Below are 14,364 nucleotides of genomic sequence, written 5' to 3'. Positions count from 1 at the left end.
AACTATGAATTTATTCCATTTAGACATGATGCTTCTGTGATGCTTCTCTGAGACCATTCTAACCAAAATATTTTTCTTCACAGAATCTCTTGTTCAAGGATTCCTCTGAAGATTCCGTTATCAAGATTGTGGATTTTGGGTTTGCCCGTTTGATGCCTGACAAGGAGAAGGACGGCAGCATGAAGACACCATGCTTCACTCTTCACTATGCAGCGCCTGAAGTGTTGCGGCAGGCAGTGCAGAAGGGAGCAAATGGTTATGATGAAACGTGTGACTGGTGGAGCCTGGGTGTGATTCTGGTGAGTCCAAAAATAAGTTTTTAGAGGACGATGTCAGTGAATGTGGCTCACAGGATCTTGTCAAGTGTTAATAGTATTCATGAATATTGTGTTATTTCTTTTCAGTACACAATGTTGTCAGGGAGAGCTCCATTCCAGTCCAGAAGTAAAGACGACACCTCAGCCTCAATCATTGCTCGGATAAAGGATGGAAGTTTTGACATGTCTGGACCGGAATGGGTCTCTGTCTCCTCACAGGCAAAGAAACTTATCAAAGGTAAGTTTTGTAGCTTGAATCACTCCGTATCTTATCTAATGTAAATGTGAAAATCATGTGCCTTGTCTTGGCTATCCACCATTTTTTGGAGATGACAGCCTTGTTATATGTATGTTATGAAACCAATGTGAAGTGCTAATGGTATCCTTCTCGTCCAGGGTTGTTGACGGTAGATGCTTCAAGGCGTCTCACCATCACTGAGTTGTTGCAGGATGAGTGGCTTCAGGGAGGTCCTCCTTATTTATTTTCGGCAACTCCCCTCATGACACCCACCATACTCAGTGCTCGGCCCACACTCACTGGACCAATCTCTGCCGAAGCTGGAGTCAAACAAGCTTTTCATGCATTCCACATGGCAACTAGGGAAGGATTTCGCTTACTGGTAAGTTTGATTAGAGTTTGCAATAAAAATTCAGACATAAACCTTTATTCTAAGAGGTATTTTGTAATTAACATTGATGAAGTTTTGATGATTAGTTTGAATGTGATGCTGATGATTTACTATTCTTTCAAGGACGTGAGTAATGCAAGACTTGCTCAGCGCCGAAAGAACAAGAAATCCTCCACAGATGCCCGAAGCCATTCTTCTACCTCATCCCTCTCCTCTACCTCATCTGCGTCTTCCCTTAACTCCACTTGCACACCAAGCAAGTCAGACCGCTGCAGTTCCTCATTAGGTGCAACTCCGAAGAAAGAAGAAAGCATATTTGACTTTGGAGAAGCAAAAGTGAAAGCTTATCTTTCAAGCATAGATTCTCCTTCAGAGACATCTTTCCCTGTAACTCCAAGCATGGTTTTGACATTACCAAGCCTACAATCAAAATCCACAACAGGCAGTAGTGATCATGGATCCTTTGACTTCCCCAAAGAAAACAGGACTGGTGAAACAGTAACTAAACCTAAGAGTAATGCTAGTGTGCCTCCAGAGGAAAGTTCTTTAAGTGCTTCTAAGGTGTCTTACAACAAAGAACAGTGCCTTGCATTTAAGAAACAAACAGATGGTTGTGATATGGGACAGAATGTGTTACATTCTAAAAGCTCTGGGAGCTCACAGAAATTCTTCCCTAGTGACTTTACCGGACCACAAACACGTTCACGGAAAAGAAAGTTGGAGAAGATGAGTGAGGGTGATGTAACCATAGTCAAACACATGTTCAAAGGTAGAAACACTAGAAGTAAAAGATTTGATACTATTGTGATTGATGATTGATGAGTGAGAAACTTCTAGGCATTACAAAAAAAACTTTCCAGATTAGCTTTAGAATTTTATCTATATCTCTTACTATTTAAAAATCAGAGAAAAGTTTATTATATACAAGAATACTATATTATGTAACTGACCTGATGTATTATATTGTGCAATCCAAAAATACCAAAATAAAATGCACTTTACAATAAATCCACTATTACATATCTCAAAAGACCAAGTTGAAAATGAGATGTGTGTGTGTGTGTGTGTGTGTGTGTGTGTGTGTGTGTAAAAACAAATTGGGATGTGTTATCTCAAGTAGTCCCTTTATATTTACAAGATTGTCAGTCCAGAAATGAGACAATGGATGGACAGTCTATAGTTATTTTCTTTATTTTAAGGGATTGCCATAACCTGCACAATTCCAAGATACATAAAATTTACCTCCCACCAAAGCACAATCTAGACACTTAAATTGGCTGTCACATTACTGCTAAAGCTGCAATATTCTTCATCAGGGAAAGCAGATGCATTATTAATAACATGTTACAAAAACTACACCAAACATTCATTTCAACATTTTTATAGAATGGGCAAAAATGATTCTAGGATAAAAGACGAAAGGAAAATGACAGAACACTACAGCATAACAGTATAAACGTCAGGTGTGTCTTCTTATGCAAGTGTTTTCCCTTATTGTCTATTAGCAAGGAATAAAGCTGTTACCTTAGAAATCAAAAGATGCGGGATGGTAAAGTTCACTAAGCTGCCGGTACACATAGGATGGTGCAATGCCTCGACTGAAAGAAAAGAGATTCAAATGGTCAACAGCGAATACTTAAACCAAAGTAAGTACATGTGCAAGATGAACAAGTAATAATATATTGAGTAAGTAATTCATATTCCTTATAAATAAAACATTAAGATGGCAAATTCCTGTATCTTCTTAGGTAAGTCAAGACACATAAAGAAAAGCAAATAAAATAAAATCCAATGAATCCACTACATCACACCTTCAAAGAATGAGATCCATATGAACAAGAGACACTCACTTGTTAGTTATGAAGCTGGTGACATTTTCAGGGGGAACATAGTCTAACTTGGTCAGTGCAGCATTCACAGATAGTGGAAACTTTGTTCCCTTTGGGATAATGGAAGTGCTGCTTTCATGGCTTATTTCTTCACAACCCATCAAGCTAAATTTGTATGTGGGAGTGCACACATACAGCTGAAAATGAAGATTTGTGATAATAAGCAAAATGTATAACTCATGACATGATTTTCAATATCATATAAGTACTAAACTGACAGTAGGTTGACAATTGAGAAAGGACCTTCTAACACTCAAGATAGGAGGAAAACACATCAACGTACATGAAACAAAGGTGTGGAAAAGAATGTAGCACAAAGAATTTCTCTGTGCATTAAATTATATGTACTTAGTGAAACCTTCCCTTTTCAGCTTGTTACAGTGAATATGTATTAAATACTGCCTGAGTGAAAAAGGTATCAGTATACTGGCTAACATATAAGACTTACAGGAACAGAATAAAACTTTGCTGCTGAGGCAAGAGAGGCAGCACCAACAAAGGTCTTGATGCCTCCATTGCTCACCACCGTCCTGGTGCCAATGATGACCTTGTTGACCCGTGACATGATGGGGAACACTGCTGAGTCTTGAATCAGTGTTGTCTGAATTCCAGCACTACATAAAGCTTTTGCCATTGGATGACCCTGTACAAGTAAAGATGTGTTGAGAACATTGAACAGAAGAAAATAAATAAAGCTGCAACAAGTCATCACCTTCACATGTAGCAGAACCTGCATATTCATGACATTCATATCAAACAGCTACAGAAATAATGTTATGCATATCAGACATGATGAAGCCACATAAACATCTTACATCATATTTTGGTGCACATTCAGCAACAAAAACATGGAATTTCCTTTGTTTGGCTGCCTTAGTGAGGAAGGCCAAGACCAGCGGACACATTCCACACGTCATGATGACTTCATCATTGTGAATCTTGCTTACACCTTGGCCAGCTATTAATTCTTGGCTGAAATAAAAGGATTCATTATAATACTGGCAACAAATACTGTTAGTGTCACTGTTACCTTCACTCTTTGATTAGGTAGTACCTTTGCTCAACCTCAGCTTTCTGTTCAGCAATGGCCTCGAGTACTCTGTCCTGCAGCTCATGAATAACCTCTGTACATTTTGGGAGATCTCCACAAGCAGGGTCTACCAGCATGGACTGTGAGAGGCTCGGGTACTCTACGCCTTGATTTCCTCCAAGCAGTGTATTGTATTCATCAATTACTATCTGTGGGGAAAAATAGAAGAAACTGATAATAATTACTTCAACACTTTTTTTTTCTTTTTTTTTTTTTTTTTTACGGTAAGGCCTATAGCGCCTGTAGGCACACTTGAAGAGTGTATTGGAAGCGCTGTTCAGCTTCCGCCCATTAGTGGCGCAGGCAATTTTATTTATAGTGGTACCCATATCACCGCCCAAGCTCATCTTGAGTGTAACCACCTAGAACCTGGGTATCATGGTGATATGTAGGTAACTTTAAACCACTCGACAAATGGCAAAGTGTTTTAAGGCTGTACATGGTGGGATTCGAACCTACGCGTGGACGTCTGCCCGATCTCACGCTCACCACCTTATCCACTATGCCACTATGCCCTTCCACTTACTGGAAGTTTAAATCAACATGTCTTATCTTAAACCATAACACCTGTTCAGCTGAAAAATAAAATCTTTACCATAGGACACGAAAGATTCAGTAATGTTTAAAACTGCACTGTAATTTCATGACATAATAGAATGCAGTAGTGGAAAGTTCAAACATTAGTCACGGATAAAGCAGCAACAATGACAGTGAAAGGCTGGTGCACTTACTTTTATGACACGTTGCACCATGTTGCACGGTGTTGTTTCCCATGGCATTTTGGCCTGTACTGAGGTGCCCACATTGCGAAGTAAGTTGAGGAGATCACTGAGAACACACAGCATAATTTTAAAAGGCCATAACACTCTCTTTATTAGTTTAAGGATACTGAGAGACTATCATTGTACATATGAAGACTATTAAGCATTCCATAATAACAATCATCAGTTATTCTCCAATTAATCTTCACTTCTAGGCACGAAATAAGCATAGCCACTCACCTTCCCGTCTTCCAATGAGCACTGCCAACTATACACTCCATAAGATACAAGCTTTCCTCTGCCTTAGCTTGCTCTGTATCATATTTCCTGCAAAAATAAACCAGTATAACATAAGCAATAAGTTCCATGGTTAGGTGAAACTGGAAACTGAGCAAAGAAGCACTATAAGCCCTCATCTCACAGCCCGCAGACCCACAGATAGGAATTAAAGGCGATTCATGGCCTAGAAGTGACAGGGGGCAAGGCAGATGGAGGTGATGAAACCCTGACTGTCCAGCTAATAATGGCCAATATTGCGTTCATTCACCTGTCGTAGGATTCATATTAAGTGCCAAGTCACGCAGGATACTTACTCGAACCTCAGCTTGTCAATAAACTCCCTTTCAGAAAGCTGTGCCATGCTGAGGGAAGGAAAGTAAACACAAGATAACTGATGATGAAATGATCCTTGAGTCTTGTTCTTAACGGGGTGTCTGTGTATTTTACTCTTTTTCTTCTTACCTTGCCTCTTCCTACTCTTATTCATTTTCCTCCTCTTTTCTCTTCCTCTTTTCTTCTTCCCTACCTACTTCTTTCCCTCCGTTTTCCTTCATGTCATGTCAGTTCACAAATGTTATGTCAGTGGCAAGTCGAGCATGGCGGCGTGTACCCTTGTTGGCCTTGCAGCGTCCAGTGGGGTACCCTTATTTGTGAGGCACGCTGGCCCTGGAAAGCCGGTGAGTACTAAGAGATTGCTATGAATATCCACTTAATCAATGCAGTATGTTTCCAGAGCACAGCTGAATGACAGGACAAGGTTGTCTATATCCTCACGCCAAGAATCACCTCTGGGACACCGCAGTCTTTCGCACCTCTGCTTCTTTCAATGGGTTGCTTTTATGGTTCCGGTGACTAATTAACCAGGTTTTTACCCTATTAACGTGACAAACACGGGCTTCATACCTCCCTGGACCACCTTAAAGATTAATTTACTTAATGTTACTGAACTCTTGGCTCCTGAAATGGCAAATACCCTAATGTGATCTCTGTGTGGGAGGGCAAGGTGGGATGATAACTGGTAGATCCTAAACTCCCTGAACCGCTACCTCTAATAATCTACTTTTCTGCGTTACATTTTGAGTCAGTGCCGGGTTCTGAACTTAACATTGTATTGCTGCTGTAGTAGACAGTTCCCCACGTTATTATTCATCGTTGATCCACTTAACCGATCTTCCTGCCACTCTTAAAGCGGGTTCACACGTGTCAATATGCGACTGAAATTGCAAGTCGCTAGAAGTATGGAGAGAGAGAGCTCTTCCAGTCGGAGCATGTTTACACTGGGAAGTATCGGCTGGTCGGCGGGAAGTGAATGTAAACAAACAGCTACCCTGGAAAAACTTATTGTTTCCAGACTTTGTGAATATTTAAATGTTAACTATTTATTGTCAACTTTCCAGTTTGGTTTTTATACTGGTTTATCTGTTTCTGATTAGTTACTACTTGCCTATGACTATGTTAGTGCCCAAATGGACCTTGGATACAGTGTTGATGTATTGTATTTTGACTATCATAAGGCTTGTGACGTGGTTAACCACAAACTTTTGCTGACAAAATTGTCCCAATTGGTATTGGTAACACATTGTTGGGGTGGATGAAGGACTTCCTTCCTGGTTGTCTAATGAAGGTAATGGGACAAGGCTCCAACAGTCAACTCAGTGGGTGTTTTTAGTGGTGTTCCTTAAGGCTTTGACCATGTTTCATTCTTTATATTTGTAAATAAAATTGCTTCTGGACTCTAGTAAATTTGCTGTCTGCTGATTACTTAGTTATATCTGGCTCTTCCTGTAAGCACTTGAAATTGCATTGGGGCCAGCCTAACACTTCAGAGTGACATATCTTTACTGTTCCACAGGAGCCAGTCATGGGGTCTCTTTTTCTCAGTCAACAAATGTGCCTGTATCTGTGTTTCTAGATTTAATTCCTTCCCTATTAATGAATACTTCATTGGTAGCCTTCCAATTCCAGTAAATCTTCAGTCAGGGATCTTGTTTTTCTGGTGGATGATTCACTGAAATTTCATCTGCACATTAGTGGTGTTTTGTAAATCAAATGGAGTTGCCAATACGATTCTTTCGGGAACTTTATATAGAGCTCTAGCCTTTATGTCACAGATATTCATCACTCACATTCGCCTTATTATTGACTCTGGTAACGTGTTATGCAACACAAGTTATATTTGAGACCTGCAGTTACTTGAATTAGTTCAGAGACAGTGGACCAAGGAAGTTGATGGTTTTGCTGATTTATCCTATGTTGAAACTCTGTCCAGGCTTGAACTATTTTTTAGTAAGACTCTGCTTTTTCATGCTGATCTGATTATGGTTTGGAAAGTCATGAATGGTTTGTGTCCTCACTTGAGTTGCCCGTTTGAAAAATCTGATTATGATAGAACTAGAGGTCATAGTTAAAAGATTTTCCGGCAATACTACTCAACGGATGTCTCAGCCCACTTTTTCTCTATTCACGTTATCACTCTTTGAAACTTTCTTCCTGAGGAGGCTCTTTCATCCACCACTGTCTATGCTTTCAAATGTCATACTGAAAATTTTCTTGGTTTACATATATATATATATATATATATATATATATATATATATATATATATATATATATATATATATATATATATATATATATATATATATATATATATATATATATATATATATATATATATATATATATATATATATATATATATATATATATATGAGTTCTACTAGTTTTCTTTTTGTGAAAGTTTTATTGCATTTGAAATTAGCCAGCCACCAGATATATTTTTCATATAGTTTTTTTCCTTTTTTATAGTATATTTTGGTTGGGGGGATGTAACTGTGAAAGATGAGGGAGAAGACACTCATCAATTTCAACACACACACACACACACACACACACACACACACACACACACACACACACACACACACACACACACACACACACACACACACACACTTTCTCTCTCTTAATAATGATAATAACGCTGCAACAACAATAACTACTACTACTGCTGCTGCTGCCACCACTACTATTAGATCCCCTAACACACTTCCATTCCTCATTCCTTCCTTCTACTATAACAATTTACTCATTTAATTCGGGAAAGTACTTGGAAATGCCCAACATAGGTATAAATTGAGGTAAATTATGTTTATGTGTGGATCCGGTGGCGTTATGGTGGCCACTGTGAACGGGGTTACTTGAACTTTCACTTTATTTAAGACTCTGTCACTCACTTAAGGCATTTGGAGGTTATTTCTCTCTTTTCGTGGTTAATTCAGGCTTTCTTGCAATCTCTGAGTCTGGAAACACAAGGGAGTTCAGCTCAGTATCCATATGTAGAGCTGGGAAAAGTGTAGAGGGACGTGGTGTCTGTCTGTGGCCGTATTTTACGTAACGTAATTCATTTTGAAAATCGAAAAAAGAAAGAAGGCACCCAGACTGGAATGCACTATACTTTTTGATGTGATAAATAGTTTAACCAAAACTCACAATACAAAAACCTTACCGGGTCTACTAATAACAGAGCGAGGTTCGTGATAAAGTGTTTGTTTCTCACCAACGGTGCCAGAAAACCGGCAAAATATCGAGATTGAAAACAGAGCCAGACCAAGTCGTATTACGGATTTTGAATACTAAAAAATCGTGCTTTCTAGAGAAATAAAGAAAACGTAGATTGTTTGTCGTATAAAGGAAATGTTTTTTTTCACTTCGGCACCTTTTTTACGTTAAATTTGAAAATACGCTTAGTTAGACTCGATATTGTTTAATGTTATTGCATGGGTCGTGTTTTTCATATTTTTTAAGTTCTATATCAAACACCAAAACAATCTTAGGCGTATATTTAGAAAAAAAAGTTATAATTGGTTACATGACGAAAGTGTTATATTAATGAGAAATATAAAACTTAGGCAAGATCTTATGGCGGATTGAAATTTGCTTTACATTCCTATCAATGAATATGATACCAAAACTATACAAGCTTCACTAATAAAAGAAAACATATCCTGCTGTAAAGCGGAGGAAATTTTTTTTGCACCATTACTCGAGAGCTTCCAGCTCCTCACCCCTCTACCTCACTCGCCTCCCATCCCTTCCTCCGCTATCATCTCCATCTCCTCGAACACAGCATGCCTTTAAATCACATGAACACGCCTGCAAAACACTCGATGTTGCCCTAAATATGCGGGGCAGGACGGGGCGGGAGGTAAAGGCGGCGGGGCTTTCGACCACTCACGGGCTCGGGTAGGTCTGGGTGCCAGGGATGGTGTTGTGCGGTGTGTAATGGTACTGCGCGGTGTGTGGTGGCACCTATATTGTGGTGGTTATCATGGTGCAATGTGGTGTACTGTGGTGGTAGTTTTGCGGTGTGTTGTAGTGTCTGGTGGTCGTGTGTGGTGGTGCTTCATGGTGCACCATACACCAGGCGGTGTTTTCATTTGACACCATGACACAGGGACCCCGGGTCCTGCCCCGTCCCGCCCGTGGGTGACACTAGCAGCTGTCACTGTCAGGCAGATAGTGGTGTTCAGGCCACATACAGACGTGCATGGTACTTTCCAGTCACACCTTGTTAGCCTTTAAACTGTGGGTGATATATGTGCCACGTACAACCTTATACTAATATTTTTTTCTTATCTAAGAAGGGAAAGATGGTCAAGGACAACATAAAGACAACTGTCACTGTCAGGCAGATAGTGGTGTTCAGGCCACATACAGACGTGCATGGTACTTTCCAGTCACACCTTGTTAGCCTTTAAACTGTGGGTGATATATGTGCCACGTACAATCTTATACTAATATTTTTTCTTATGTAAGAAGGGAAAGATGGTCAAGGACAACATAAAGAGTGGAAAAAAAGGCCCACTTAGTGGTTAGTCCCCTCTGGAGTCGATGCTCAGCCTTCCCTTCGTCGCGTGACTTGCCTGATGTCGCGCGCGTCGTTTCTCTTTAATCTGCATTGATATAGACATCAGATTGGATTATTGTTTTCTTGTTTGTGGTCTTGTGACCTTGTTACTACAACAAAGGTTGTTTTTTTTTCATTATTATTAATTTACATGTTTTCCAATATTATATTAGGCGTTAGTGAAGATGTCCAGAATTTTGTTAGTTAATATATGGCAACCATATCATACACCAATGAAAGAGGGACAAGTATGTTTAAGTGTACAGTAGTGGAAAATTAACTTCATTTTACATAAAGTAATTGATAATCTCAAACTTAAAACACTGCAAGCACTAGCTATGTATAACTAAATTGTAAAAACTTGTATTCTAATATTCTTGTTCCATAACTAAATTATAAAAATCTGTATTCATGTTCTTGTTCCAGCCAGCCTATGCACTTATTGGATCCTTGAATGGTGTTCATGTGTTTGGTGAATCACATGGAGTCACTCTTTGCTCCACGAGAACAAAAAATTCAAGCTTCACCTGGAGAACTTACCATGACAGGTAAGCTACAGCTGGCTCTCTACTTGATGAATCGGTTACCCTATCTATATTTATAACAAAGATTTAATCTGTCATAATTTTTTTTTAGCTGATGTCAGTGGCTAGAACTGCCTTTAACATGTATTGTGGTGTGAAAATCACATACAGGATGACCAAAGCACTCCCTTCTCTTTCTTCTATGTTAAGGATTACGTTAGATAAGATTCCATTACTCATCTTTTTATGTATGAATATTTTTTTTGTCCCCAGCATTCGTTTGGTTTTGATACGAGGAAGCGAAGTTGTTGCAGACAGCTGTGACAGTCGACTCTTGGACCTCATGTTTGCCTCCCTTGTCCTGCTACTTGGCCTGGACAACCTCACCTCAGGGACCAATATTGAAAGACTCAAAAGAGATATTAGGGTATGGTCAGCAGTTGTTAGATTTTGATGTTGATGTTTAGTAGTTGATAGTATATGCATTGTTTTTTTATACAACGTACAAACGTGCTAGGGAGATCAGAGTATAGTTAGGGGTGCTTATATTATGATGTCTTGGTGTTTAGCAGGTAATAGTGTATGCATTGTTTTCTGTATCCTTAATGCACCCACACATACTAAGTACTTTGCTAATAAGACAAAGGATGCCTCTATGTCAGTACATGATGTTGTCAGTATAATATGTGCACATTAATTCACTAGATGGTTAGTGAATTTATGCTGTTTTCTATAACCTTATTTGCTTCAGTAGAAAAATGCTCACCATATATAATAGTTCTGAATTTGTTGAGTGGTAATTGTTATTGATATAATCTTAATTAGCATCAGGCTCTGGTAGTGATTGCCTGTGAACCACCTTGTGGCTTAGAAGAAATAAGTGCACCTGTTGTATCACTGTATTGTCTCATTTGATGTTCAGGAATGTGAATTGATATTTTGCTGTGTATTAGACACGTTTGTTTGAAGTCTTCAGTCATTGAGGATATGAGTATATATATTATGAAGTAAGTGCCAAAACCTCTCTCTTCCCAGCCTAGTTACCTGCTGCTGGATGAATTGCTGTCACGAGCAGTAAATTCCAGTGACAACCTTGGCTTTTCTCACCTCACAGGCTGTGCAGAGTGTGTCATACCTCCAGATCAACACATCCTGCAGGTAATAGTCAATCTTCTTTCCTTGAACATTTAGGGTCTTTTTTTGTATAACCAGTCTCTTTTACAACTCTATATGTAGTTCTATTTTGTAATCAAGGAACTCAGCAACTCCCTGCCTGCATCTGTATTTCCTTCTTCCTATGACTTGAACACTTTCAAGAAAGAGGTTTCAAGACACTTGTATTTTAATCTTGGATCATCTTTTTTACTTTTTGTGATGCACTCAGTGAGTCTATTTTGTTCTTATCTAGTGTCCCATTAACATAAAGAGAAAGGACTAATGTAATGGACTATAATATTAACTTTTCCCAATCTTAACCAGAGTGAGCTTGAGAAATATGCTGAGGGTGTGGAGTCATCCTGTGCCTGTGTGATGATGAATGGCCAAGTGGTGTCTGGTACTCGCAGCTTCTGGTCGTTGTCCCACACAGAGCTGGTTCTTCTCCCTCTGCTAGTTGCTACCAATACTTTTAGTGCGGCAAGAGATTTACCTATATATCTGCCAGACAAAAGCCCAAATGTAAGCTGTGATATGGCTGAGTGCTTGTGTATGTTGTTGTTTTGTAGTATAGTGTTGTATAGTGTCCAAAAACTCTCTGAATTTGACATTAATGTCTAAAATGGCATTTATAATCTAACAATTTTTACACATCCTTCACATGTATTTATTAGCAAGCTGCAAAACTGATCATGTTATTTGTGAATATTGGCATTTTGACAAGAATTGTTGATGGATCATTAGATTTAAGCTATACCAATGTAGACTACTTTGATATTTCAGGTACCATTTAGGATGCTGGTAGTAAAGTTAACTGGACATGTATACGCAATCACGTTATGTGGCCCCACGCCAACACTCACTGAAATTATACGGTCAGCGTCGTCCTCCTGGGCACCGGTGTATCAGGTCCTGGAGTCCATAACAACACTGCTGCCTTGGAATATTGCACCAGGCCTGCTTTCACAGATTGATCATTCAGTAATAGGGTGAGTAGAGCTATCCTTTCTGCACAGAATATCTCAGGGAGTGATATTGAATGGAAAGTTTTAATCTGGTGTGTATTTAGTTAATTGTATTTACCTAGTTATATATTACAGGGATCAAGCAGAGCTCATAGTGACCTGCCCCCATATCTACTTTTATCCAACTTTTCCTTAAATTTGTGCACATTTTCTGTTGTTTACAATTTCTTCACTCAACCTGTTCTGGATATCCCCCATTCCATGTGGAAAACTAAACTTTTTAATTTATCTTAAATAATTGACTCTCCATGATCTTCTAGGGGTATCCTCTCATCCATCTGTCTCCATCTTTTGTCAATGTTACCAGGTCTTGTCAGTCTATCTTTTCCATAGTATACTGTGTGTGTGTGTGTGTGTGTGTGTGTGTGTGTGTGTGTGTGTGTGTGTGTGTGTGTGTGTGTGTGTGTGTGTGTGTTATATGCATATACACTTTACACTGGTCTATATCTAATATTGTTTTAACTCTGGTCCTCCTTTTTGTTTTTGTTAGTTTGTTGCTGCTTTATTTAATGGGGAAGATCTGCTTGGTCTGTAGATATATGGATGCTTAGATTAATTTGTTATTTTTTTCCAGTCTGCTTCTAGTGAATTATGATCACAAAAAGTGTGTAAGTTGTGTTCATCTCAGTGAAGAATCAAGATCTCCGTCATTAAATACTGCAAAGAAATCAGCAGCTTTACAGGCAGTGTATCGGAGTGTTATTGGGCCGCTGCTGCAGCCGCCTGCCGTGCCTCCTGATGACTTTCCTTCAAGGGTAACTAATCATTCATTTTTATCGTCTTAACATTAGTTACATGTTGGCGTCTTTTTCATTTCTGTCAAGTGTGAATGACTTGCCAATACTAAGGCTTTTGTCACCATTGTAGAAGGTCCAGATACTTTTTATTTTGTTAGGTTTCAATATGCCAAACCAAAGATCATTAAATTTACTGTACATAGAAAAATATTCAAGAAAAAAAACTGAAAAGATAAATTTGTATGACCACTAAGTCTGTTCATGATTGTGGCAAGTTTGAAATAACATTACTTAATATCTCTTATTTGAAAGTATAGAGCTACAGATTTCCAACATGAAAATGGTGATCCTGTTAGAGATGCTTTTTGGAGAGATTTTAAGTGGGTTTATATTCAGATAGCAACTTTCACTCTGCAGTTACATCCAGACCACGTGCCACTGGAGTCGTATGTGTCCACCGACAGCTACAAAGTGTATGTGATGCAGTCATCTCCTTATCACTTGTTAATTTTGTATCCTCCTGCACTTCCTATACAAATAGCAAGGTAAGGAATGCTATTTTTTATTTTGATTAGCTTTATTCTCAAGAATAGATGTTGAGTGCTATGTAGTGTATTTGTCTGGTCAATGAAAATCAAAGTTTGAAGTAATATTTTACTTGTCATAACATAATCTTTATCTCTTTCAGAAAAGTTACCTTGCGAACACTTAATGTGTTCACCAAAGGTAAGGTTCCCAAGCTCTAAGCTCAGGAGAAATGGAATGTCTTATCAAAGTACAAATTGTTGATCTTATTTTTCCATGACTAACAAATTGTTAATTTATTAAAGATTTTTATTATATATATAGAATTAGATTTGTATGAATAGTAGATAAAAGTTATTTAGTAAAAACTTAACAAGCAATATATTTGCATAAGTTTTATTTTCATATATTGTATAGACAGTATGGATTTAGTTTTATAGATATATCAAAAGCTTTGGATAGAATGTCACGCCTTTTTAAATAAATTTCATGCTCTCTGCATCCACATCAGTGTAGAATGTTTC

The 14,364-nt window shown here is 38.5% G+C and overlaps 3 protein-coding genes across 9 annotated transcripts in view; 2 read left to right on the top strand and 1 right to left on the bottom strand.

Annotated features, from left to right (window-relative positions):
- LOC123503815 (ribosomal protein S6 kinase alpha-5-like) overlaps positions 1 to 2,026 on the top strand; it is a 59,739-nt gene extending 57,713 nt beyond the window's left edge. For all 7 annotated transcript variants that reach the window (XM_045253864.1, XM_045253863.1, XM_045253862.1 and 4 more), the window contains 4 exons: positions 84 to 299; positions 405 to 555; positions 714 to 937; positions 1,070 to 2,026. In XM_045253864.1, coding sequence (XP_045109799.1) covers positions 84 to 299; positions 405 to 555; positions 714 to 937; positions 1,070 to 1,765 — 1,287 coding nt within the window. In that variant the 3' untranslated portion in view covers positions 1,766 to 2,026. The remainder of the gene's footprint in view (positions 1 to 83; positions 300 to 404; positions 556 to 713; positions 938 to 1,069) is intronic.
- Positions 2,027 to 2,114: 88 nt separating this feature from the next.
- On the bottom strand, positions 2,115 to 5,401 carry LOC123503820 (translation initiation factor eIF-2B subunit beta-like). Its single transcript, XM_045253873.1, has 8 exons — positions 5,280 to 5,401; positions 4,927 to 5,013; positions 4,657 to 4,753; positions 3,890 to 4,074; positions 3,651 to 3,807; positions 3,284 to 3,478; positions 2,797 to 2,972; positions 2,115 to 2,544 (listed from the first exon to the last, which is right to left on the bottom strand). Exons 1-8 carry the CDS (start codon positions 5,324 to 5,326, stop codon positions 2,472 to 2,474), a joined length of 1,017 nt encoding a protein of 338 aa, XP_045109808.1. The 5' UTR covers positions 5,327 to 5,401; the 3' UTR covers positions 2,115 to 2,471.
- Positions 5,402 to 5,546: 145 nt separating this feature from the next.
- LOC123503819 (protein fuzzy homolog) lies at positions 5,547 to 14,350 on the top strand. Its single transcript, XM_045253872.1, has 9 exons — positions 5,547 to 5,642; positions 10,301 to 10,422; positions 10,672 to 10,825; positions 11,434 to 11,556; positions 11,878 to 12,075; positions 12,337 to 12,542; positions 13,153 to 13,333; positions 13,733 to 13,860; positions 14,004 to 14,350. Exons 1-9 carry the CDS (start codon positions 5,562 to 5,564, stop codon positions 14,059 to 14,061), a joined length of 1,251 nt encoding a protein of 416 aa, XP_045109807.1. The 5' UTR covers positions 5,547 to 5,561; the 3' UTR covers positions 14,062 to 14,350.
- The last annotated feature ends 14 nt before the right edge of the window (positions 14,351 to 14,364 follow it).

Source organism: Portunus trituberculatus, chromosome 14, assembly GCF_017591435.1.
Source record: "Portunus trituberculatus isolate SZX2019 chromosome 14, ASM1759143v1, whole genome shotgun sequence".
NCBI classification, from domain to species: domain Eukaryota; kingdom Metazoa; phylum Arthropoda; class Malacostraca; order Decapoda; family Portunidae; genus Portunus; species Portunus trituberculatus.
This window is presented reverse-complemented; position numbering and strand designations above follow the sequence as displayed.